General features: G+C 46.0%; 1 protein-coding gene across 2 annotated transcripts in view; it reads left to right on the forward strand.

Annotated features, from left to right (window-relative positions):
* BRINP1 (BMP/retinoic acid inducible neural specific 1) overlaps window positions 1-24,644 on the forward strand; it is an 88,733-nt gene that overhangs the window by 21,340 nt on the left and 42,749 nt on the right. The window contains exon 2 of one of the 2 annotated variants that reach the window (XM_075772428.1): window positions 6,682-6,949. The exons of the other annotated variant lie outside the window; for it this stretch is intronic. Coding sequence (XP_075628543.1) covers window positions 6,732-6,949 — 218 coding nt within the window. The 5' untranslated portion in view covers window positions 6,682-6,731. The remainder of the gene's footprint in view (window positions 1-6,681; window positions 6,950-24,644) is intronic. 2 annotated transcript variants of the gene reach the window in all.

Consider the following 24,644-nt stretch of genomic DNA (forward strand, 5'->3'; position numbering starts at 1 on the left):
TTATGAGGACTAATGGAGTTGATTTCCCTCTGTCCAGCACCAACCGATGTTGTGACTTGATGGAGGCTGCACGCCTGCCACAGTTCTTTGCTTTCAAGCCACCTCTCATCCTCATCACAACACCACCAGTAGTTTATAATTAGCTGAAGTGTGGGGACAAATGAGCTGAAAACAGGTACCTGGTTGTTACCAGTGTGATTCTCGCCTCGCTATAGGCAAGGAGTAATTAGAGTTTTTGCACAAAACCTGCTCCCTTTAGGCTGCTGGTTGAATTGCATTAATAACGATGGGTTTGTAGGGTGTTTTTGGTTCACTGAATATTCTGACAAGTTGTAAGCCAAGTGTTGACAAACTGAAAAGAAAAAAAACCTTTTCTCCTCTAAGTCATTTGGGGTCAAAAGAAATATTTTTATCACTGTTCTCTCTGAAGAGGCTGGAAAGACAAATCAAAAGGAGAAAAAGAAAAAGCTCTAGTAGTTTCCAATGAAGATTTGGAAATGTTTCCCCTTGGTGCTCTCACAATCAAAACGCTGACATCTCCCAATCATTATTTTTTTCAGCATGAACAATTTGGCAAAAGTGAAGTGAATTCGTGGACCGTGTTGGTATTTTTGAAGAGGTATTTCTCATCCTCCCTCCTTGCTTTTTCTCATCCAAAAATGAGAATATCCCTCAGGTCTAACCACTCGTGCATATTTTAAACTGAAATGGTTAAAGAAGAAGTGCAAATTTAGACACTGATCAGTGCAGAATTACCAAGGTTTGGGGAGGGATTCACCCATCACTGCCTGAAATGGAGAAATCCCACTTCTGTGAAGAAATAGCTTTACAATCATTTGGGATTTTACAATCTTACATGCCACAGTCACCCAGAAAGTCAGAGCCACTGCCAAATTGCAGCTCCATCTCTGGCTCCAGTTAGATATCAGCATCTGTAGTTTGAGCTAGAAAGACATCTAGGTCAGAAGTGGCCAAATTCTGCTTTCCCAGGGCTCAGGTTTATCCACAGAAGTTCATATGACTTAACTAACCCCGACATAGTCACTTCCCCATCCTTTTCCATCCACGTTCCCTGTTTTCCCCTGGCTGTGACACAGAAAAGATGTCCTCAGCTTGGTTGGATCGCTGGCCAGCGCTTCCAGAGGACAGCTAAAGCTGCTTCACGGGCCGTAACTGCCTTCCAGCACTTTCATGGGCCATCTCTGAATCAGGTGCAGGACATAAATGTTATCGCTCCAGTAGCACCCAGTGACCTAACATGAGTTAAATCCTAAAGGCGTAGGGCGGTAGTTACCTGTCTAGCAGGAATGTGAGTGCACAGTTAACTTAAAGCAGGGATGGTTGAATAAAATCTAGAAGAGCATCTCCCATACTTAAAATTAAGGATACACTTAAGCTGTTTGCTGAAATGAGGTCAGGTGTTCGTCACTTTACAGGGTCGAGCTCTAAACTAACATAAGCTGTTTCATCTCTCCCTTGACACTTCAGTCTTTTACTAATTTATCAGCATCCTAAAGCAGTGTGTGAAGTTGCTGCAGAACAGAAGTGTTTCAGATACAAATAGCAATTGTTAGCCTCTTCCCTCTGGTAAATGGCAGCAGGCAGAAACCTCTCTCAACCTGCCAAGAACCAAATGTGGGACACAAGAAAGAATTATTGGTGCATGAAGATTAAAGAGATAGAGGACTTATTCCTTTACTGCAAATAATGTGTTCAGTAATTTCTCTTTCCTGAGTCTGCATTTCTGATGGAAATAGTTTACAACAATGAGCATGAGAAAACAGAAGGGATGTGTGCAAGATCAAGTTGAATCTAATAGAAGGGATAAATGAAAGGTACAGAGGTCAGAAGAAAGGTAGAAAAATCCCAGGAGGCAGAGGAGTAGCGGAGTGTTTACAGCAAGCAACGGAGAGTCAGAGCTCCTGCATTCTGCCTGCCCGTTTACAGCAGCGATCCGGGGCTACACAGCCTCCCGCTATGAAACAGACCTCGCAATATCACTTTGTACAAAATCTATCATTCTGAGCTATCCCACTGTATAAAAATTACCTTTTAAGTGGCTAAGTAGACACCCAGCTTTATTCCTTTCTTCTTATTTCAAGAAACAATGGGAGTAACAGCACTTGCCTGCCTTACTAGAGTGCTGAGAGCTTTAATTAATGTCTCTAATTCAATTTGAACTCCTTGGATAAAAGGCACTGCCTTGTGACAGCAAAGGTATTGCCTAAAATAGAATATAATTAACACACAGATATCAATCACGATGAAATTAAGTGTACATTCAAATACAACTTGCACTTTACAGAAAGCACTTGCCTATTTTTCCTCCAAGAATCCTGAAGACTCATAAGACAAGGAACATTTAATGTTCCAGGCTGAATTCAGATTAGACTAAGGCCATCTTAAACTACCTAACAAACTAAAAAGGGTTGTAACAGAAATCTCCATTTGCACTGATGGATGTGCCTTCATGATGGACGATGCTGGAAACTGACTGTAATGTGACTCAGAATCAGAACATCTAACATTTTCTTCTCCCAGTGCCTATATAATCTGAACTCCAGCCTATGTCCTAGCTCACCCGGCGACCACGTTTATTAACAGATGTGACAATCGCATGATCACGTTTGCTGACATGAACCAGAAGGACCCAGATCACTGCATTGCTTTGTAGTGCTCCTGAGTGGAAATGGGCTTTGCAGCTTGGATTTTTTTTAACTAACTGCCGCATTACGAAGCTTGCCGACCCCTTGAGATGGGTGTCGTTCATTGCTTACAGGACAAGAACACCTCGTGAGCCGCACGGGCAGCAGGACTGTGTTTTGCTAAGTGCTGTACCCAGATGATGGCCTCTCCAACAAGGTCACGGTCCAAGTAGTCAAACAAATACTATTGTGTCTCCAAGCTTATAATTGGAAAGTGAGGCACAAAAGCCTGTAAGGGCACTGCCCAAGACAGTAGATGGTGTCTGGGGCAGAACTGAACAGAATGCTGGATTCCAGGATCAAAAACCAGTGTCTGACTTCCTCGAGCCTCCTCTTTAGTGCAAAGATTGCTTCTGTGCCATATTTAGCTTTTAGTTGTTCTTGGGTCTCCTACCCAAGGGTTATATACTTGGAGACATTGCCTCCCTGCCCCTTCTTCCCCTGTCCCCTTTGCAAAATCCCCAGCACGTATCTTACATCAGTGGAGCCCCATAATGACACATAACAAATTAATTTCAGGTTCAAACTTGTTAGGAGTTAGATTGAACGCACCTCACAATATTGCCTTAGATGCAAAATAATCCCACTTTAGTAAGCTTTATAGCTTCCATGGGGACCAGCCCCGTGGTGTGTATTAATCTTTAATGTGAAACAACATCTCTACAGCAGCTACAGGGGGGAAAAAGATACTACTAAAAAATTAAAGTTGATGGTGTGATAGTTGTCTAGACCCAATCGCGCTCTACCATCTTCCATTGCCTCAGGCACCATTCCCTGCTCTCAGCACTGATACAGCCAGCTTCCAGACTGGAGATGTGTCCGTTTCTTCCAGTGATCTCAAGGCATGTTCTCCCCATGTCTTAACCCTTGGTTAAGAGCCATCACAACTCTAATCATCCCAACTCATAACTTTGACCTAAAAGAAAAGGAAGGGAGAATGAAGAGGTGCTTGGGGGGAATTAGTGAATATCTCCTCTCTTTTATAAGCTGATATTTCCCCAATGTATGATGCTCGGATGTGGGAGGACACGCTGGGATTTCTCTGAAACCCATTTCATTTGGCTCTTCTCATATTTCAGTTCGCACTTGCACTGTGCTGGGAACTGGAGGTGAGCTATCACTCCACTTCGGTAGGTAAGAGCTCCCTTCCTCTCTTTGCAATAGAAATTCAATAGAAAGTGAAATGTTTAGAGGGAAACTGATCCAGGCTGGCTGATGAAGGAATTAGTTATGGACGAGTTTAATGAACAGACAACCAAGCGAGTTTGAACAATGTGTACAGAACAACTGATCTTTATCAGCAGCAAATCTGCCTACCCGTCTAATGGCAAATACGCTGAGTTTGCAGGTGCTTACTGCGATGGGACAGTGCTGCAGATCTGCAAAGGGCAGCAAGGCAGAGAAGCAGCCTGGATGGAGAAGCAGGAGAAACGAACTCCTGAACTGGAATTTGGAAATGCTGAGGGTGGGATGCAGCTGGGAGCATTTCCCAGTAATCACCTTGGGTTCATCACCACTGTGAGTGGAAGCAGAGATGTACTGTAGCCCACTTGGAATATGCTCTATTCCCCTCAATGTGGGGCTAGAAACTCCCCAAACCCCAGTTTTGCAAGGTAAAGTAGAACCAGTCCTTTCTGAGAGGCAAGGGACTAAAGCACCGAGAATTGCCACATTTATGGGTGAAGTAGGAGTCAGTGGTGAAGGCTAATATTAAATACATGCCTCCAGAACAGGAACAACCTCCTCAGTCAGGAGCTACCTGTAGCTCCTGTACCAGTAGGTTTAATAACAGTAATATTCAATCTGCAATTGGAAAGAAGTTTATATGTTCCCAACAGAAAAAGCGAACATTCGTTGACTTTTCCATACTTAATTTATTTCATTTCTTCATGTAGTGCAACAGCTGACTGTCATTTTAACCAGACTTACACAACTCCGTTTTGTCAAGTGCTGCTGAGCAGCTCCACAAACACATGCTGTGCACACGTGCAGACTCCCACACGCTCCGGCGCGCACACACACTCGGCACTTGTGCTCCCCGTCGCACTCCCAGGTTCAATCCACCCGCGCAGTAGACACGCACGCTCGCTGCCATGGGCTGCAGATTTGCCATGCAAAAAACGGTGAAAGCTCCTGGAGCGGAGGAGACGGCCACGCCAACCACAAATGCCGATGGCATCTGGTCTATACTATGCTGCTCACACCAGCCAAGGTCTCACGTTCACACGCAGTGCTGCAAACGTGTGTGGCACCACTAGCACACCTCGGTTTGGCCTCTCCTACACTGTTAGCAAAACCTTTTATTTGTGTGAATTTCAAACTTTTAGAATGCTTATGGTGGACTCAGACTCAAAAGCAGAAGGGTTTCTGGAGGTGTACCTATAAGCCTGACAGTAAATCTCACTGTAGCAGAGCTCTGCATAGCCTAATTTCTCCTGCTTTAAAGAGTAGCTACAGTGTCTCCGCACTATATGCTGCAGAAATAGGTGGGTATCACCTGTCCTGAGGACAACTTTTGGCCAGGTCTGTGCTCCCAGAAGGGCGGATGCAGCCTCAAGATCGCTTTGCCTGCCCTGGCATGCCCACTGTGTTGGCACATCCTCCACAAAACTCAGCGAGGCAGCCAGATGGACAGGAGGTGGGCAGGAGGAGGAACACGTCCTGCGTACGGAGAGGACTTTTTCAGAGCAGCATCAGCAACTCCCAGCGCTGAGGAACATGCCCCAACATGCTGGGCTGCTGCTGCAGCAGGGGAGGGGGTCCATGCCAGGCGCGGGGTGCCAGCTAAGCAAGCCGCTCACCTTCCACCAACGGAGCGCACGGCTTCGTTCGGAGAGAGGCATCGTGCCAGCAGCATGACTGCGGAGGCGGATGATCTAATGGCTGAAACGCTGGAAATGGGAGGCAGGAGACGAGGGCTCTCTTCCAGCTGTATCCGTGGCTTGCTGCGTAACCTTTGGCAAGGCATTTCACCCCTCTGTTTCCCTTCCCACTCATCATATGTCTTGTCTGTTAAGCCATTAAACACATTGGGGAGAGGAACTGGCTCGTAGCAGGGCTGTCCACAGCCGTGATTTGACAGGGGGGTGCGGCAGGACAGCCGCTCTCCCATCGTGTGAGCAACAGTGTGCCCTGCACCAGGTGGTGTGAAGCATCCCCTAAAGCTGCCTAGTAAATCTCCTACGCTGAATATGCACGTTCAGTGTGTTGCCCTGCAGAGCCTTGATCTTGGGAAGAGCCTCGAGGTCCTACAGCGATCGAAATAGCAGCAGTCCCCCTCCACCAGACACACACCTCCCAAACACCCAGGCAGGAAAGCAGGTTGAGGTGATTTTTATCTTTCAAAATTTGGCAAGATTTCATAATCGTGTGTGTGTCTGCGTGTGCGTGTGTCTGTGTGTCCGCATGTGCTCATCGCTGAAGCCCGGGTAATTATTTTGTTTTATTTCTTTTTTGGCAACACTTTAAAGTAAGAGCTGGGTCTTTATAGATTGCTCAGGTTGCATGGAGTATGGATTACAGATCATCAGAGAGACATGAAAGCAGAAGACACGTTTCTCTGGCACAGCATTAAAGGGACAATAAAGGGGTAATTGTAGCCTAGGGTGCAGCCACCTTCTGCGCCCAGCCTTCACTCGCCTTTGCGGCACTGCGGAGAACTTCACGAGGGGAATGATGGAAATGATGTCTCGGGTCAGGACCTGGTTATTTCAAAGGTGATATATGCTCAGGAGGTTAAAGGCACCACTTGGGTACATGAATAAAACACTGCCAAATACTCTAAGCTGTAACACAGGCAGACTAAAGTCTTTTAAAACTTGATTTTTCGTGTCTATTTTCACCCTAAGAGACAGTTGTCAAAGCATCAAAGCAATTCCCATTTTTAAACTCTCTCTTTCTCTCCCTCCTCCCTCTCCTCCCCTCCATTTCTCTCTCTCTCTCTCTCCTTCCTCCTCTTCCCTCTCTTTTTCAACAGGACTCCACAGAATGGAGCAAGAATGAGAGGAAAAAGGCAGACAGAAAAGCATGAACTGGAGGCTTGTTGAGTTCCTCTACCTCCTGTTTATATGGGACCATATACTAGTACAGCCCTCCCACCAGGACCCAGCTGCTACCAACCAACATGTCTCCAAGGAATTTGATTGGCTTATTTCAGACAGGGGGCCTTTCCACCACTCACGGAGCTACTTATCCTTTGTGGAAAGACATCGTCAAGGATTTACAACCAGATATAAAATATACAGGTACGTTGGTTTCCTACAGCACCTGTAGCTTGGATAAGTTGTTAGGTGGTGGGAACTCAGCCAGTTCCCATGGGCTCAAGGCTTGTAGTCAATGGGAGACACATCATTGTTCCTGTTCCACCTGGAAATGCTTCCTTGGTTCTTCATGGTCCTCAGCTGGCAATGCAAATTGCTGCAAAGACTCAGATGTAATGCTCGGATAGTGAGATGAAGGCACTGTGGTACCATGGCAATGTGCACAAGATAGATCGAGATAAAAAGGAACCAAGGGTGTGGGTGTACTTTGTTTGTGGTGACAGAGAAGTTTGTAGGTAGGTTCATAAGCATGTTTTTCAAATCAATGTACCTATGGGCAGACCAAGCCTCTGTACCAAACTCTTACATGTGAACCACCAATAGCTTAAGGTTCACGTGGGCAAGAACAGACACAAAGATGTCAAAGCACACATCAATGCAGCAGTTCTCACACTGCTGCGCATGAGCCTTAGCTGTGTATTGCCTACCACAGACCTTTGCAGGTTATCATCATGTCAGACTTGCCCCAGAATTGTGATCTTGGTTTAAAAGTTTTCCAATTAAAATCTACAGAGAATAGGCAGAATTTAGATTTTCCTCTGCCTTCTAGGTTTTGAAGCCTTTGTTGTTGCCTGTTTCAAGCTCTTCTTGCCAGTTGTGATGTCCAGAAACACACTTTTCTTTTTTCATTTTAACATGAAATGCTGGGGTGCTCATATGAGCCACCCATTAAAGCAGCAAGCGCTTTGGAGTGAAGGGGAATAAGCCAGCAAGTGTCATGAGATTTGCGCTAAAACCCAAAGAGACTGCAAAACGCTCATAGACATGTGTGCATTTACATAATTATACAGCCCTGTTGTGTTTCAGAAAGACACTTGCAAACACAACCATGCAAACTAGTAGGTAGGAAAGTACTAGTGAATGGCCCACTGGAAACATGGATGTGGATACACACACATGATGACTGGGGCATGGGGGAGGCAGGGAAACCACATGTGTGCAGGCAGTGTTCTCCCACGGGCAGAGATCCAAAAGCACTTGCAGAGTAATAGTGACGTGCGAGACATCATCTATGTATGGGGAAGAAAAATGAGTTGCGCCTGTCCCATGGCCTCCAGGGAGTGCAGCATCCCCTCCCCTCTCACCAGCCCGCAGAGCAAGGGCAGGTTAGCATGGGTTGAAGGTATTGTCCTGGCTTGTCCTCTTCATTCAAAACAGCTCAGGGGAAAGACAGCCCCAAAAAACAGAAATTATGCTGCCACGTTCCACTAAGGATATCGCACTGTCTTTGCTCGCACAGAGGAGCAGAGAAAACATGCCTTTTTCAAAAAGACTTTCTTCCCGGTTGTGGATATCCCCAGCTCTCCTCCTGCCCTGCCTGACAACATACACTCTGATCGAGACTGCAAATCTCTGCCCCGCGCAATGCCCCTGGCAGTGGTTCTGCCCTTTGCTAAAGAGCTATTCAGCCCTGAATGCCACCACAGCAGTCTACAGGGGCTGTAGTGGGAGAGAAATGCATGCAATGTATGTGTTCAGACACATCTAAGAGCTGTCACTGTAGGTCAGGCCAGAGATCCATCAAGCCTGGGATCCTGTCTCTAAGAATCATGGAGAAATGGGTCTGGAAGGACCTTGAGAGGTCATTTAATCCATGCCTCTTCCCCAAGGCAGGCTCAGACATACCTGTGTCACATCTGACAGAGGATTGTGCGCAGCCTCTCCTGAAAGGTTTCCCGTGACAGAGAATTCACACCTAGAGCAAGCAGCCTGCACCATGGCTTTGCTGTCCTCACTTTTTATAAAGGAGCTAAAATCTTGTTTGTATGTGAAGCCTGTGATTTCTAGTTTTATCTGCTATGGGGTGAGCAGCAAATTCCCTTTTGGTTTGTGGGAGACTGGTAAGAATTTGAAGGCTTATCTCGGTTCAGGATGAACTTTCTATCTGGGAAGTGGAAAGGGATCTGTTTTTCTCCATTTGTGCTGAATATTGCCAAAGCACTTACGAAAGACACTTGTAGCATTGGGGAGGACACAACGTCCTCCTTCCTCCAGCATGGGAGAAAACGGGCAGCAGCGTTCTGCATGCGTTGGGGGGGTGTCTGAGAGGGGTCTCACAGATGGTCACAATGCTGGAGAAGTCATTATTCACAAAAGAAACTGGAGATGAGACAAAGTCCAGTGGAAGTAGTTAGGGAGAGAGTTTGGAGAGACATGGGAAGACTACAAGGGCACCTGGGGATGCATCTCATGGCCAAATACCATGCACTAAGCTGAAGGAGGGAGCTGAGGGCTTGGGGAAATCCAACCATGTGTGTCATGGCTTGAGCTGCTGGGAGCTGAGCTCTTTGGAAACACACTCTTGGAAACACGCACTATTGCTCCCGCTACAGTCAGCTGAGGAGGAGGGGAAAACCTCATGTGCTTCAGCAGAGCAGATGGAGCCATTAGGTAGGAGGCTGGCTAGATGTTGGAGGGTTGTTGGTTTTTAATATCTGGCCCTCTTGGTAGAACTAGTCACTTAAAAATTAGGCCTATGCATTTTTTAAGGAGTGTCAAAATCAGTCTAGCTATGGTGAATTAGTGGAGCCACAGCCAATTCTAGCAGTTGAGCTGGACTCTGAGCATACACACCCTCCAGAACGTATCATTTTACTGAAACCCACAGGGGTAAAATCTCATTTTGTGGGCTCCTTAAATTGACTTCGAGAATCTGTAAAGCTGTTGGGATTTTGTCAACTGTTTAATTCCAACATAGAAGCTTCTTTCCTCCCAAATGATGTCTCTCAATTGCTCTTTGCACTAGACTAGCCCAAGGGAGGCACATATTCTACATTAAGGATATCGCTCCTTTCCTCAGAAAAGCAGCTGATACGGAGCACGGGATTTTTCTGTGTAGTCTTCTCTTTCAATGTTCCTTTTCTCCCATACGTTTTTTTGGTTGGCTGGTTTGTTTTCTATCTGTCGGTCGGCCAGTTCCTTGGGGCACTTGTGATTTTGTCAAATGAGGTTTGACCTGGCGACTGCTCTTCTCCTAAGGCCAATAGCAGCAGACCTCAAACCAGCCACAGCAACCAAGGATTTGGAGTGGATGTGAAATCAAGCGAGAGGACCTCACCCATCCCTAATTGAAACACTGTCGCCTGTTTAGTGGTGATTTCCCCAGTGTCTTGCTGTGCGGGAGCATGGACACAGCGCATTAGGACCGTGTCATTTACGCTGAAAACCCACAGAGATAAAGCCACTGTCGATGCTGCGCAGCAGCGCAAGGCAAAATGAAGCATTTTCTCATTTTTACAGGTGATGTTAAAAAGGAAGCAACACCAAACTAAAACACGCAACACTCCTCCTTCCATCACAGCTGAAGTCTGGCAGCAGCAAGCAAAGAGCCTGTTTCAGTTAGCAAGGCTATTTTATGTGCTGCATAAGCAGAACTGCTGTAGAACAGCATAGCTGCCAATATCTTTTCATAGGATGCCTGGATCCAGATCTACCATCCTAGCACAGAGAGGCAGTTTGCTGTTACAGTGTCCAAAGGCTCATTCCCTCCTCCTGTGGGTTTCCTTTTAGTAGATTTTAGGTCTCTTTCTCGCAAAACTTGGACCACTGATTTTCCTGGTACCCTCAGTCAAGGTTTGCACCTTGCACGTGATATTAGGAGGAAGGCAAGCAAAGGGGGAGATGTTTTATATTAAATCATGAACAGTAGGGGTAGATACAATTGCATTAAGGAAGCACATTAATCAGCATCGATTCATACTAATAAGGCTGGTTTAGGGGGGCCTCTGGCAGGAAAATGCTGCTTTGATCATTATCTGTGCACTCTGATGCTAATGCAGATAGGATGGCAGATGCTGAGAGTGGTTTGTGGGATGTCTGAATATTCATTATCACTATCTTTGTTGTTGTTCCTAGTCATGAGAGCCTTGGGTACCAGGTACCGCACAAAGGCTGGGAAACAGATGAAGCTCAGCTTGGCTTTGGGACCAGGGCACTGCTCAGACCAGGAAACATTCCTGTTACCACAAGACAGTAGTTAACAGCTTCAGTCCACTTCTCTGAAGTATATTGTTGTGCTGCCCGTTCTTCTTCTCCCAGAAACTGATTATTTAGCTATAAGACAAAGCAAAAGAAACAGTAGACTGAGCACTTGAATACGCTATGCAAATAGCCAGGCAGAAGCACTGACACAGAACCATTTCACTAATGATGCTGCTCAGTTTAACCACGCTCTAGAAAAACAAATCTCTTCTAGGAAAAAAATGAGGCTTTGCCGTTCAATGTCAGAGGTGAGACATGAGAGGCAAAGAGGGAAGCGGTGAGATGGTGGACAGGCTGCCACTGCCAGTTTTCCTACAGCAAAGCAGGGACAGGACACACCGCCTTGGAAAGAGGGACTCACGGATGCAGGCAGTATCTGTAATTTTGCCCCAGGCTCATGGTGTGGCTGTGGGTAATCTCACTTCTCCGTGCCTCGGTTCCCTCGCCCGCCCTGCCCAGAGAATGGGAGATGACAGCGTTTGTCTGCTCTGCGTTGCTGGGCAGACTTAATTAAATGCTGCAAGATGTTTGGACATAAGGGACAACGGCAATATAAAGTGGATGATCGCACAGGGCTGGAAGGGGAATGTGTGTGTACAGGAAGAAATGTGGATTTTCCACGTGTGGGAGTTTAATTCCATTTTTTGAAATGACAGCAGGGACAGGGAAATCTGACTCTTTATGTAAGAGAGCAGGGAAACCCTGGGGTATGAAAGGGAGATCTGCTCACCTTGCAACTTCTCCTGCAGCGGGACCATTTAGAAGCTGCCTAATTTCATGAAACCTGCAAATACAGAATACTTGTGAGACCTCTGCCAAGTCTGGTCGAAATGCACCAATGGATTCAAAACTTTGTGGGGGATGTGACAACAAACCAGCCAGTCCTGCCCCATCCCTCCACCTGCAGAGTGACAGGACAAAACTGATTGCAAACGTACACTAGTTACAGTAAGGTCCCTGGAGATATAAAAAGGAAATACAGCTCCTGAGATAGGAAAGGTTGTGAGGAACTGGCTGCACAAGCTAGCCATAAATTGGTGGGGATGGTGCCTGGGGAAAAAAAGCAGATTGTTTGGGGTTTTTTTCTCCAAAAATATTGTTTCCTGTTTCATCAGGAGGGTGGCGCAGGTCTGGGACAGGTCAATGGAGAGGCGAGGGTTACCTCCATCCTTGGTGGTTTGCAAGGCTGGGCTGGACAAAGCCACAGCTGATGTGCTCAAGAGCTGGTGATAGTCCTACTTTGAGGGGGAGGTTGGATTAGGGACCCCCAGGGTCCCATCTAACCAACATTTCTGTGATTTCCCTGATTCTCCGATTCAGAGTGGACACTAAATTGGGTGCTCATAAAGGGATTTGCACTGCTGAATGCATTTGGCCACGCTAGAGATTTTTATTTAGTCCTAGAAAACCCACAAATCTGAACAGCTACGTGCTCTCTAAATGTGTCATTCCCTTGGCGAAGAGGAAGAGAATTATCATGAAGTGAGGATCTTTCCTGTGCACGTAGCACGGGCTACAATTGACTTAGAAATGCATATGCTGTTCTGCTGCTTAAATTTTCCCGTAGAGGAAAAAAAAATAAAAAAGGGAGAAAAAAAAATTTGGTCTCACAAAACTGTCTCACAAAACTTTCTAAGTTTTATGGCACCACAAATTAAAAACAATGAGCCAGATTCTCTGTGACATAAATATGTGAAGCTGTTGACTTCAAGGAAAATTCACCAATTTATTGGCTGGAGAATCTGTTCTAGTATATCCAGCATTGCCCACTGCCCCGGGCCCTGCAGACACAGCACCAGGGTTTACAAGGCTGCTTGCCCTGGTTGTCTGGCTGGGAGCATTATGAGCTTTTATTATTTCTAAACGAAAGCAAAATACAGCTCCTACATTCAGGCACTGGACTTGGACAAGCTGGCTAGTGAATGTGAGTTATGACTGGTTTTAACAGCTTCTATTACAGAAGTTTTGCCTTTCCTGACCAGACCTGCCAGGCAGATTTCATGCAAACCCATGATTTCCACAACTGAGGAACTGGTCTGGCAGAAAATTAATCTGGCAAGAAAAGAGGGGAGAAAAAAAAAAAAAGTTAAAAAAAAAAGTTAATTTTCAACTCGTTCAGTGTGTGGTAAGGTGATAGTAAAGGGACAGGACTGTGTGGGTGGAGGCAGGAAGGGGACTAAGGGGACTGGTGAGACTGCTGTTTTCAGCAGCAATGTGGATTAAAGTTGTATTAAAGTGGTGGTGAAAATGTATGCTAAGTTTTGGCAGAGACAAAATCTATTAGAGCTGCTTCCACCATTTTTTCAGTCCATTCTTCTTCTCCCACCTCTCCACTCCTCATTGACTCCTTTTGCTGTCTCTCTATTGCATTGAATTTAATCTACTGGTCACTAGAGCTGTACAAATAATTGATTTTGTGGTTCACTGGTTGCACGGAACAAAAATAACATTAAAAATGGGTTGATCTGCAATGGATGTTTGTTCAGCTTTTCTGTAAAATCAAAAAAAATCAAAACATTTTGTTTTAGGCTCAGTGAAAGGTTTAAGCTTTGCTGTTTGTTTTCATTTTATTAATCCAGTGAAAAACTTTTTTTTTGCCAATTTTTAAGGCATAAAAGTTTATCTCAAAACACAAAGTCAACCAATGCCACTTAAAAAATGTCAAAAGGGAAATATTTTTATTTTGAATGTATTTTGTTTAGCTGTTTGCTCTTCAACTTGCTCATTCAATTTATGTTGAATTTGCAAGTAGTTTTTATGTCCTTGAAATAAGGAAGGAGAAGAAAAAGAAGAAAAGACTGGCTGTCCTTATTGTTCACTCTGAGACTTTGAAATCTTTAAATTCCCCAGGGTTCAGCTTTGACTTTTCCTTGGGCTTGAGCTTTTAGCATCTTAGCATAAAGAAGAAAAAAAAAAAAAAAAAAAATTCCCCAGCACACTGGGCAAGGGAGGCACAGCCAAAGCAAGCAGGATTGCAGCTTTGCTGTGGGATGGCTCATGCTTGTTCAAAACGAAGCTGGATGCTGAGACCTGGGTGCTACTGACCGAGACAAACCGTCCAACACGGTGCAGTCATAGTTCCTCTCCCACACACATATCCTGGCAAGTTTTCAGTCCTGTTCCAGTTGTTGGGATGCCTGAAGCATCCAAAAAAGCACCGTGAAGGTTCTTCTCAAACAGCATTAAGGTGATGCTTCGCACTGGTACAGATTGATAGGCACTGTTAGGCTTTTTAATCTTTGCTTTGGCTTTTTTAGTCATGCTGAAGTTCTGCTGACAAGGTTTTCCTATTAGGTTTTTATGCGATCTGTTTAAAGGGGACATCAACTTTTATGTTTTCCAGTCAGAGGCAAGGCTCTTTTAGGAGAGGCAACGCAGCAATTGAAGGACAGAGGGAGCTGAGATGAAAGGAGGCTCTTGCCTCTGTGTGGAATGAGCAATGGAAATCCGTACGGCATTGCATGGCAAAAAATACAAAATCTCCATAGTTTACATTATGCATGTAAACGAGTGATGTACATTGGTTTGTAATCAGTAAATGCCTTGTAAATAAATGTGTGTAAACCAAAAATTTAAATCTATTTCCATAGTGCATGTAAACAATGAAGCCTTCTAGTGTTCTCTTCAATGTAAATGTTAATCTAAAAATGACATTACTACAAGTTTATGCAACTTTACAAGAGAGCCACAATTTACATTCCTGTCTCACCAGCTCTAACACAGCAGCCTGGCAAACATGAGCCATTCAGTGATGGGCGTAAACCAGCCAATTCCATCACGTAGCTTCTCCTTTAGCCACAACCTTCATTCTTCATGCAGTGCAGGGACCAGTGTTGTTACATTCCCTGCATAATGCGTCTCCCTGCGTATGGGAAGCTTTTAATATATTTGCATAAGCAGAATAAAGGCAGGAGTGGGGGCTGGCAGGGAATGGCTCAGGCTGAGCTGTGCAGCGCTTAGTCCTGGGAGTGCTGGGCTGAGCAGACAAGGAGCTTGGCCCACGTCGGGGCTGGAGGAGCAGCTGCTCTGGCTCCGTTCGGATTCAGATGGCGAGGGCTTGCGAACATCACCGGCAGCTGCAGGACTTGACAGAAGGACACACCTCTCCTTCTCTTTGATATTCTTGAAAACAGAGGGCACATGGAAGGATAAACGGCACCAGCCTTTGATATGCTCAGAGGTGCTGAGATATGGGAACAGAACATCTGGCCACGCTTTGGGGAAGGGCAGACCCTCATCTCAGCGTGGCGGCGCACGCCCAGGCCATAGGGAATGGCGCAGGAGCAATGCAGTTGATAAGATCATATTGTGATAGGGTGCTTGCGGTTGGGACACGCCAGTTCCTCTGGAGACAAGCGTGCACGTGAGCTGTGAGCCTAGCAAGGCGCATCACTGACTGGCTGACCTGAGTGAGCTCTTAGCTGCATCGGCTCAGCCCTAGCACGGTTCTGCAGAGTTGCACGCTCAAGCACAAAAATTCCCTTTCTGAATCCAGAATGAAATATTTCGGCCGTGTTCCCAATGAATCCCAGAAGCAGCACAGGCAAATATTTTTAGTCACTGAACCTTTCCAAAGAGATCTGCTAGGAGGGAGCTTTCTACACAGTCCCCTCCGAGACCTGGCTTGGTGGGGGGATCTTTTCGGTTCTGCATGAAAAGTGGAGGGCTTTGCCAAGCAGATCTCCCAGGGCTGCTCCCCAGCATGCTGCGACAGCAATGACTCTGCACGTTCATCTCAGATTTCTTCAGACCAGCAGACTACGGTCCAGTAGCTTGGGAGCATATTTTAAAGGCTAACAAGCCAAGGAGAAGCCTTCATTCTTTTTTTCCCCCCCCTTTTTTTTTCTTTTTTTTTTCCTTTTTTTCCTTTTTTTCCTTTTTTTTTTTTTTCCTTTTTTTCTGGGCAAATTATTAATTCTGCTTTCAAATCAGGCAGATGCTTATTTCAGCAGAGAAGCTGTTACATTTTAAAAAAAAAAAGTCATCCTGTTAGATGCATGGAATAATTTTGTTCTGGCACCAGTAGCACTGGGAGATGGCATGACTGTACCTATTATAGGGGTTTTTCTATTTCTGGATCCCTCTAATGTTTCCCTTGGGTTCCAGAAAGTATTTTTTTTTCCCCTTTCTTTTTTGCTGATTGCCACCCACCAGCCTCTGTAAATGGAACAAGATGCATCCCACCGGGGCAGTCGGAGCCATCCGGGCTGGTTTCCTGCGTTAAACTACTAAGCGCAGGTACGGAACCCAAGGACACACCTGAAAAGAAACCCAGGGATCGGCTTTGCCTGCAGCAGGGAGGGAGAAGGGTTTGGGTCAGCCCTTTGTGCCAGGATCTCCTCTCCAGGCAGTGTGAAATCAAACAACGGGCCTGTGCGGAGCCAGCGGTTCCTCGTGTGCCGCAGCACGCGCGCCCGGCGAAGGAGCTGACGTGGCACCGAGCGGCTTCCCCCACTGAGAGCCCCGGGCAGGGGGTACCCGGTCTGCTCCCGGGGAATGAGGAGCATTTAGGCTGCCAGGTCAGTGCGCTAGGGATGCTGTTCGCTGGTGGCCAAGCCTGGAAGCTCTGTGTCTCGGGTGATCAGACCCGATGTCACACCCGCAGTGCTTCGCAGCCTTCCACCGCTGACACAAGTGACCGCAAAGTATTTACGGGAAGCTGCAATGAGGTTCCTTTCACCAGGGAGTCATTTTTCCTGGTTAAATACATCCCATCAGGTGAGAAATACCTAGAGGGAGGGGAGCACAGGGGTAGGGACGGGAGCTGCAGGTTGCAGAGGTTTTTACACCCACCCAGCCGTCGGGGCTGCAGGCAGGTGCTGCCTCCTCCTTCCTCCCTGCCAGACTCCGGGCACCTGCCTGGCTCTCGAACCACTCTGTTTCAACAGGACAGACATCCTCCCCGTCCCCATGCTCCGCAGTGTGGGAAAACCTCCGAGCTGCTTCAGCGCCTTCCCTGAAAGGCAAGCCTTGAGGTCTGAAACCCGCAGCTGCGAGCAGGGCCAGGCTGGGGCGGAGCGGAGGGATGGGATTCTCTGAAGTATCTGCTAGGCTTCTAAATCAAAGTCCCGCTGACAACACAGAGCACTAAATGCCTGCCTCGGTCTCTGCTCCTACGGTCATGTGACGGCATCAGAATTTAAGCTTTAATTAAGAAATGAGTGCGAGGAGGGAGAGAAGAGTCTCTAGCCCTTATGACTGCAAAAGGAAGCTTGGAAACATGACCTGAGTGCAACCAACATCTGCTTTAATGTGCAGACGGCTCCCAGCAGAGGGGTGAGCAGCCAGGAGAGGAAGCCATTACATCGAATTCCCAATCAGGTCAGGCCTGCTTGTGCTTCTGCATGCAGTGAAAGAGAAAGGGGAGTTTGCATAAAAGCCGTGCTATGGCAGAATTACCCCAACGCGCCCTCCCTTGCCGTACATGGCTCTCGTGCAGCCTTGCAGGGCCGGATTTTACACTAACGCTCTGCTCGTGCGCAGCCATCGTCTAGGGGTGGCGAGAGCACAGCAACTGCCACTGCGTTCCTGCAGGCTGAATTGTGCTGATGGGGTGCAGCGCTTTTTAAACAGTGACATGGAAATTGTCTGTTCTGCGATTATGGCAGGAGGTATTTTGCTTCCTGGAGTTCTTTAGCCCAAATTGAAGGGACTCCTTTGTTATGCCTGTATGGTGTGCCACCCTTCAACACTTGCTGGCCTGAAAACCCTTGCCATGCTTTCTCCTCCAAGGGCAGGGAGCAACATTTTAAAGACCGGTTAAGGAGAAGCCTCTGGATGCTCTCCACCTCCCAGGGGAGTTCATTGAAGAAGAACCCTATCTGATGGCTACGCTCTCAGCCAGGACAAGAGGGACTGGAGGCTCAAATACTCCCGATATTGCAACAACCTCTCATTCCCATGAATGAGTGTCACGACAAGCCAGTGGAAGAGCTGTTCTCCTCTAAGTTATAGCTGGGACCTGTGCCTGGACTCTGACTTAGTGATAGCTCTTACAAGCATCCTGACGCTGACCCCCTGCCGATGTGGCCAGAGATCTTGTCGTTTCTGCAATAAAAGTGCCCCTCTGCAAGCTGCAAAGGTTTCACGGACTGGTAGCGACTGGCAGGTCTCCTGGAGCACGGACTGGGTTTAAGCAGTGATTTTGATAGCAGACCATCACAGCGCAGTCAAGGGATTCAGCTTGGATGAGGATGCAAACACTGGCCAGTGAGGGACACTGCCTCCCCACAGCTACCTGGAGGTGGAAGAAGGGACAAGGTGAAACTGAGCATTATGTCGGGAGGGCAAAAGTGTTTTATTTGTCCGTGCATCCCTGCCCAACCTCATTTTGCTTTTCCTTCCCTTTCTTTCTTACTGATTCTTTCCCTCTCAGCAAAGGAAAACCTGCCTATTGAGTACTCAGCATTAAATATTTCAGTGTTAGCTTCCAGCTTGAGCAAAAAATCCAGAAAGAACATTACTTTTTACTCCCCTCCAAATGTCTGGGGCTCTCCCTGGGGAGTGCAGGTGGGCAGCCCTGGCTAACACTAATAAGAGAGCTTGGTACACTGGGAGAACTGTGTGTTTCATGGTGAAGAGCAAGCAGGAGAGACGGGAATAAGAAAAGAAGGTTGTTAGCTTCATCTCTGGTTAGAACTAAATGAAGAGTCCCCAGCAGACTAAAATGTTCTCCTTGCATTTTGTCTTCCTTCCCTGTTTTCCTCCTCTCACCCCTCATTCATGGTCAGACTGTGAAAGTCTCAGATTTCCCCTTCCCACCCGTAAAAGACTCCCGACTGTTTCTTGGGAGGATTTGATATTTGAAATCTGTGCCGTTACCGATTCAGCAGCCGAGTGTTGCCAAGTCACATGATGAGCTGTATCTCAAGACTATTTAGTGTCTCTTCAAAGCCCACACTTTGAGAGTCCTGTGATTATGTAAGAGTCTCAACTCAATTTTTAAAGTAAGTTTACGGCCCTCATAATTGCAGAGGAAAACTTGATAATACAACTCCTACATACTCAAAAAGCAGAAGGCAAAAAGGAAGGAAAAAAAAAACCCCTGAAGTTTATCAGATTTTAAAAGTCTCATGAATTTTAAAACCAATCTCTTAATTCTTTTTTGGAGCCTGACTCATGATTTTCAAACAGTTAGCAATATGGCTGTAGGGATTGTAAGGCTGGTTTGTTATCTTATTAGATAACTTACATAAAATATCCAAACCCATGGAGACTCAGAGATTGAGTATTGCACTTCAGTACACAGCTGGAGAGAACAGTGTCTTTTCTTCTGTATAGATGCTGAGGATCTCCTCTTAACCCAGGTCTCTAGTCACTACTGCAGCATAAATATTTCCCAAAATTATATTAGTGCTAATCATATGAATGAGAATAGCCATAATATTGATCTTCATAATACTTAGGTTATTAAATTTAAGTTTGAAGGTAGTTTTGTGGTGCAATTCATAACAGTAAATCTCGTCAGCATGCATAAGCAGGGAAAGCAAGCCACAGAGCAATAGCATTGCAAACCCAGAGAGAAATATATTCTAGAGTCTTCCATCCTACCAGAAGATTGCACACCGAACAGACACATGTGAATAAGTTAGCAATGCCAGAACTGACGTTTTGCTAATCATTTGGTAATCTCAGATGAATTTAATTGATCTGAAAGGAAGAAAAACCTTCGGATATTGAAACAGCTTGTTCCAAATTTTCTACGAGGTGTGTGCATCACCCAGGGGCGCCTTTATTCCTGGAATATTTGCACACATACACACAGACAGGGATGCCGGTGTGATAGGATGAAGGGGGATTGCCACCGTTACCGTTAAGTGATGGGCTTGCCTTCCACACACACGTTTACTCAGGCTGTCCACATTCAGTTTAAGAGCGGCCCGTACTGAAGAGGTGGGGATGTAGCAGAGCATACCGTGCTTGTAGCTGTTCACAGAGCCTCATGCGTGCCTCGGTGCGGACCAGAGTACTGATGTTTGAGGTGCATGCCAGTACTGGGGTGGCTGAAGCATCTTGTGTGGCCCATGGTGGATTAAAGGAAATCTGAGAATACTTTCCTGTGAAATGGCTCTGTAATGGGGGACAGAAAAAGTCCTACCAGCTCTTCTAGCATGTAACAAAGGAGGAACAAAGAGTGTGGGAGAAGCTGAATGCTACTTTATAATGAGCTTACAGGATAAGTGCAAACTGTATTTGGACTTAATTTTCTTCTGCAGAAGAGTCATAAAAATAAGTTTACTGTTTTCGCTCCTGGGGACTGCGATATTTGCATCATGTCTTGTAAAAAAGACAGTGCTTTATCTCCCCACTTGAACATATCAGCTCCATTGGTGATTGCCTCCTGTACGATTGTGGATGAGCATCCGAAGGTAAAGACTTTATGTGCACCACTGCTGTCTGCTAGCTGGAGTAGAAGTAGCTCAGCTCTCTGCCAGAGTCTTGCGAGTGTTTGTACCACTGGGCTGGGATTTTTACTCACGGTGGTGGGGACTGTGCACCGAAAAGGGGAGCAGATCTGGGGTACTTCTACAAGGACGGTGGAAGGCAAACGACAGGATGGCACAGTCTTTGCATTTTAGGCATAATAAAATTGTCTCAGTAAGGTAGAAGAATATTTTCTTCAAGGTAAGGTTTTGTCAAAATGCTTTATTTTGTTAGTAGTATAGTGTTTCAGGCTGATGAAGTGGATTCAAGGCATTTTGAAGTCCTGGCCTCTCTGGTCACTAGTTATTATGGCAGGAGAGCGAGACTGAAGAAATGAGCTATTTTGACAAAATTTTGTCTAGTGAAAACATTACAAGCTGTTCCAGATTCTTCCAGCATGGAACAAAGCCAGATTCCGCAGCCCTGAAAGTAGCTACAAAAAGGAATAATCTCCTGGACAGCTCCAACCACAACTGAAGTTGGAGCTCTCCCAAACGTGCGCGATTTAAGCTTTGTCTGGAGACACAAAACTGAAGCCCTTACCAATTACAGATGAGTTATCATCAGGTGCCACAGGGACAGTGCAAAGGGACTGAGTAGTAAAGGATTAGCCAGTACACACAGAAATATCGAGCAACTCACTACTACCTCCTATTGTACTCATGCCAGTGGAAATCCTTCCTAGAACGGCGTATTTTATTCAATTTTTAAGAGCTCTCAATTTTTCATTTAGGAAAGGAAGTTGGAGCAGCGTCCAATCTGTAATCAATCAGTCCGCCTTTGCAGAAAAGCTCTGAGGAAGCGCTCTTGCTCTTTGGTCCTTTATCTTCTCTGTGAACTCACAGAAATTATATTTCTGAATGGGATTAAGAGTGTGGGAGAGGGAGAACTACAGCCAGGGCAATCCTCAACTAAATCTTATAGACCTCCATCCTGTAGTAATTAGCTCTACTGAAACTATCCCCAACCACAACAGTTCTGTCTCCAGACGGGAGCAGCAGACAATGTTTCAGACAAGCTTGGCCCAGACTTAAAAAAGATATTTAAGCACATTGTGTGGGTACTTAACTGCCTAAGTGCCAAATTCCTGTAGATTTTAGTGGGCATTATAAAATCAGGAGCTTTTGAAAAGGATCTGTCACCATCTTAAACGAGGCTGTCCATAACATAAGCCATAGATTTATTATCCCTGGTAATAAATCACTAGAAATACACAATGATAAAAGGAGGAGTAACAGACACAGCTCATCCAGGGATCTCAAAGCTCTTAGCAGCCATTACCTAGGGTTCCTTATGATAGCCGAGGAAAAGGCTGGGTTTTGTTTGTTTGTTTCGAATGAATAAATTAATCATTAGTAAAATATTATGCAGTTCATCAAATATATTATTCACTAGCTATTTGTCAAAATAACAGCTCTCATATATTATCAGAACTAAACATTTATAATGTGTGTATATCTAGTCATCAGATGATTTATTCAGGCTTTTGTGGAATGAGTTAGTTATTGACCAGTTTAAATCACCGCTCCCTTGGGAGGCAGAGACGTGAGCTCTTGGTCAACTCCAGCAGCTTTTCTGCTGCATTGCTGCTCAGCACCTGGCACCACAAGCAGAGGCCGGTGTCTGGGTTTCCTTTCAGCACTACCTCAATAGAAATAGTTATAATTCTGTTTACTTATAGCCAATGCCATGTCTGTCCCAGGCAGGAAAATTCAACCACTGATTCAAGATCAAACTATGACCTGAATTCGCCATGTTCTTGTAGGACCAGTGCCTGAACCCAACACCAAGGTCCTCATCCCATCTTAGATATCTCAACCATTTAGTGTCTTTCCACCTCCCAGTTGCAGGAAAAGAGGGTTTAGGAATCCCAGCTCACTGCTCCGTGTGATAGATCACACAATTTCGTTAATGCTGGGAAAGAACAGAGGAGCCCTTTACCAGGTCCCTCCCAGCTCCCTCTCCTGTGCCAGCAAGCTGGCCTCCTCCCAAAAGTGCCTCAGCAGAGCGAATCTACGTGACCGACACTCTCTGACTCCCCTTGTCATTCGTGACCAGCATCCCAGAAGGCTGCGACTTCTACCGTGCCTTTATTGGTGTCAAACATCACAGCCTCTCCCCTGGGTTTTATTAGGGAAGCTGATGCCAAATCACCCAGCTTCCTCCTACTCGATAAAAAATGTTTATAACCCAGTAAATTCTAACATATCAGCAGCTTGTTATGGAGGGAAAAGGTCACTGGGAGAGAAAGAGAAAAAAAAAAAAGAAAGGGTGCCCTTCCATCGGAAATTCTGGCTGGGTATATACGAAGGAATCAGCGCCAGGAAAATATCTTTTGATATGATAAAGTCTCATAATAGAAAATGTTGCTGCAATACAGACCTCGTTTCTTCAGATAAATATTTAATATAGATCACTAAAGATTAATCGAGTACAGAAAAGAGTCTCTCCTATGGTTGGTGTAAAGAAAACATCTTCTCGTTAATTTATTATGGAGCCTGAAATGAGAAAAATCCTATAGAGAGAAATGCAGGGTACGGTTTCCATAGAGAAGCAGCGCACCGCACCAGAATTTATTTAGTGTGTGGGCAGAGGCCTTCCCAGAACCAGCTGCAGCGTGGCGTTCGCGTGATAAAAAATGCCAATGTAGGAAGAAGCCTCGCAGACTCATCGTGTTTTGCTGATCTGAACCCTGCAGATCCCAGGGTTTCCAGAAATGGTGAGACCATAGGACCCATGGGCTCTCCAGAACATGCTCCACTCTGGATGAAGAGTGAACGATGGCACGTGTAACATCCCGAGCTGCTCCTCCAGGAAAGGACGTTTGGTCCTTTTGGAGTGAGGTGATGCCCCGAGCTCACTGCGAGGAGAGGAGCCCCCAGCCTGATCCTGAAGGCTGCTTGCTTTAGGCAGAACTCCCCGTGAGCATCTCCCTGACAGTTTCTCCAAGGCACAGTGGCCATTTCACACTGTGCTCCTGACTCTATTGGGCAGCAAAGAATCCAGGGTGCTGGTGTGAGATTTCCATCTCCCACAATGCTGGGATGTATTTAGTCAGCTCCGTTGTGATGCGTAAATGACAGGACCCCCCTGCTTTCTGCAACATCATCCACAGAAACCATCTTCCCAACCATTTTGCAGCATTAAATAGGACAGTTACAGAGAATAAATCATAAATAGCAGCAGAGGCAGTATGAGGGAGAAAATAAGAGTCACAGGCAAGGGAGGAGAGAAAAAAGATACAATTTCAGCTGAGACTGAAATGGAACAAAGAGTCAATGAGACAGAGAGATGTGTGAAGGTTGTTCCAGATGGCCAGCCCCACTGACGTGAAGCCTCTTGCACCACCAGCATCCCAACATGTGAATGAGGGGGGGACTGCTTGCTCTTTGACGAGTGGTGGCAGTGGGTGGGAGAATCCAGCAGATCTGTCTGTGCTCAGGGAGGGGGGAAGGAGAGGACCCCCCCCCCATGAAATCCATGTGTTAAAGACCAGAAACAGCTCTATAGAGAGGGAGGCTGTTACATTTTTCCACCTCTCCAACGAGCCATGTCTGGTTGCTCCTCCAGAGGTGATACTTTCTCTGTTTTTCTACTTGACCTTTTCCTGTGGACATCTTTCCTGTTTTGGGACTGTTTGTGTTGAGCAGTTGACAAAACGCTAGCCCACATGTTTAGCTGTCCCCAGGAGAGAGGCCAAGGGAAGGAAGGTTGAATGCCACCAGTCAGATCCTTGTCATGCTGCTCTGTGCATTGCTGGGAGGCATTCAGGAGATGTAGCTAGGAGGAAGATACGGTTAGAAAAGGATGGTTGCCTTTATTTTTGTGGGATATGCAACTCAGAGTGTCTCTGCTGCTGCCATGCCTAGCTGATCTTGCAGGACACCTTTTTTTGGCTCACAATGGAAGTCTGTGGAAGGACAGAGAGGCTTTAGCATCTGGTATCACAGCCAAGGAACGTGGGACTAAAAGGACCCTCCAGGGTCACAGCTTCCCATCTTCTTCTCTGCCAGGTACAGGGTTTTGCTGTTTAAAGAATGACAGTCCTAAACCTGTAAGACAGAACGGGCGGTCTCTTTGCAGACTGCACCTCCCAGGCTTTGGCTGCTCCCAGAACCCAAGTAACAACTGAAAACCTAAATAATAATTCTCTCTAGTTCTACCACAGGCTGTTGGACTTGATACAGGTGCAACTGAATGGCAGGCACTAGCCTGG

The sequence above is a fragment of the Balearica regulorum genome, chromosome 20 (assembly GCF_011004875.1).
Source record: "Balearica regulorum gibbericeps isolate bBalReg1 chromosome 20, bBalReg1.pri, whole genome shotgun sequence".
Classification (NCBI taxonomy): Eukaryota; Metazoa; Chordata; class Aves; order Gruiformes; family Gruidae; genus Balearica; species Balearica regulorum.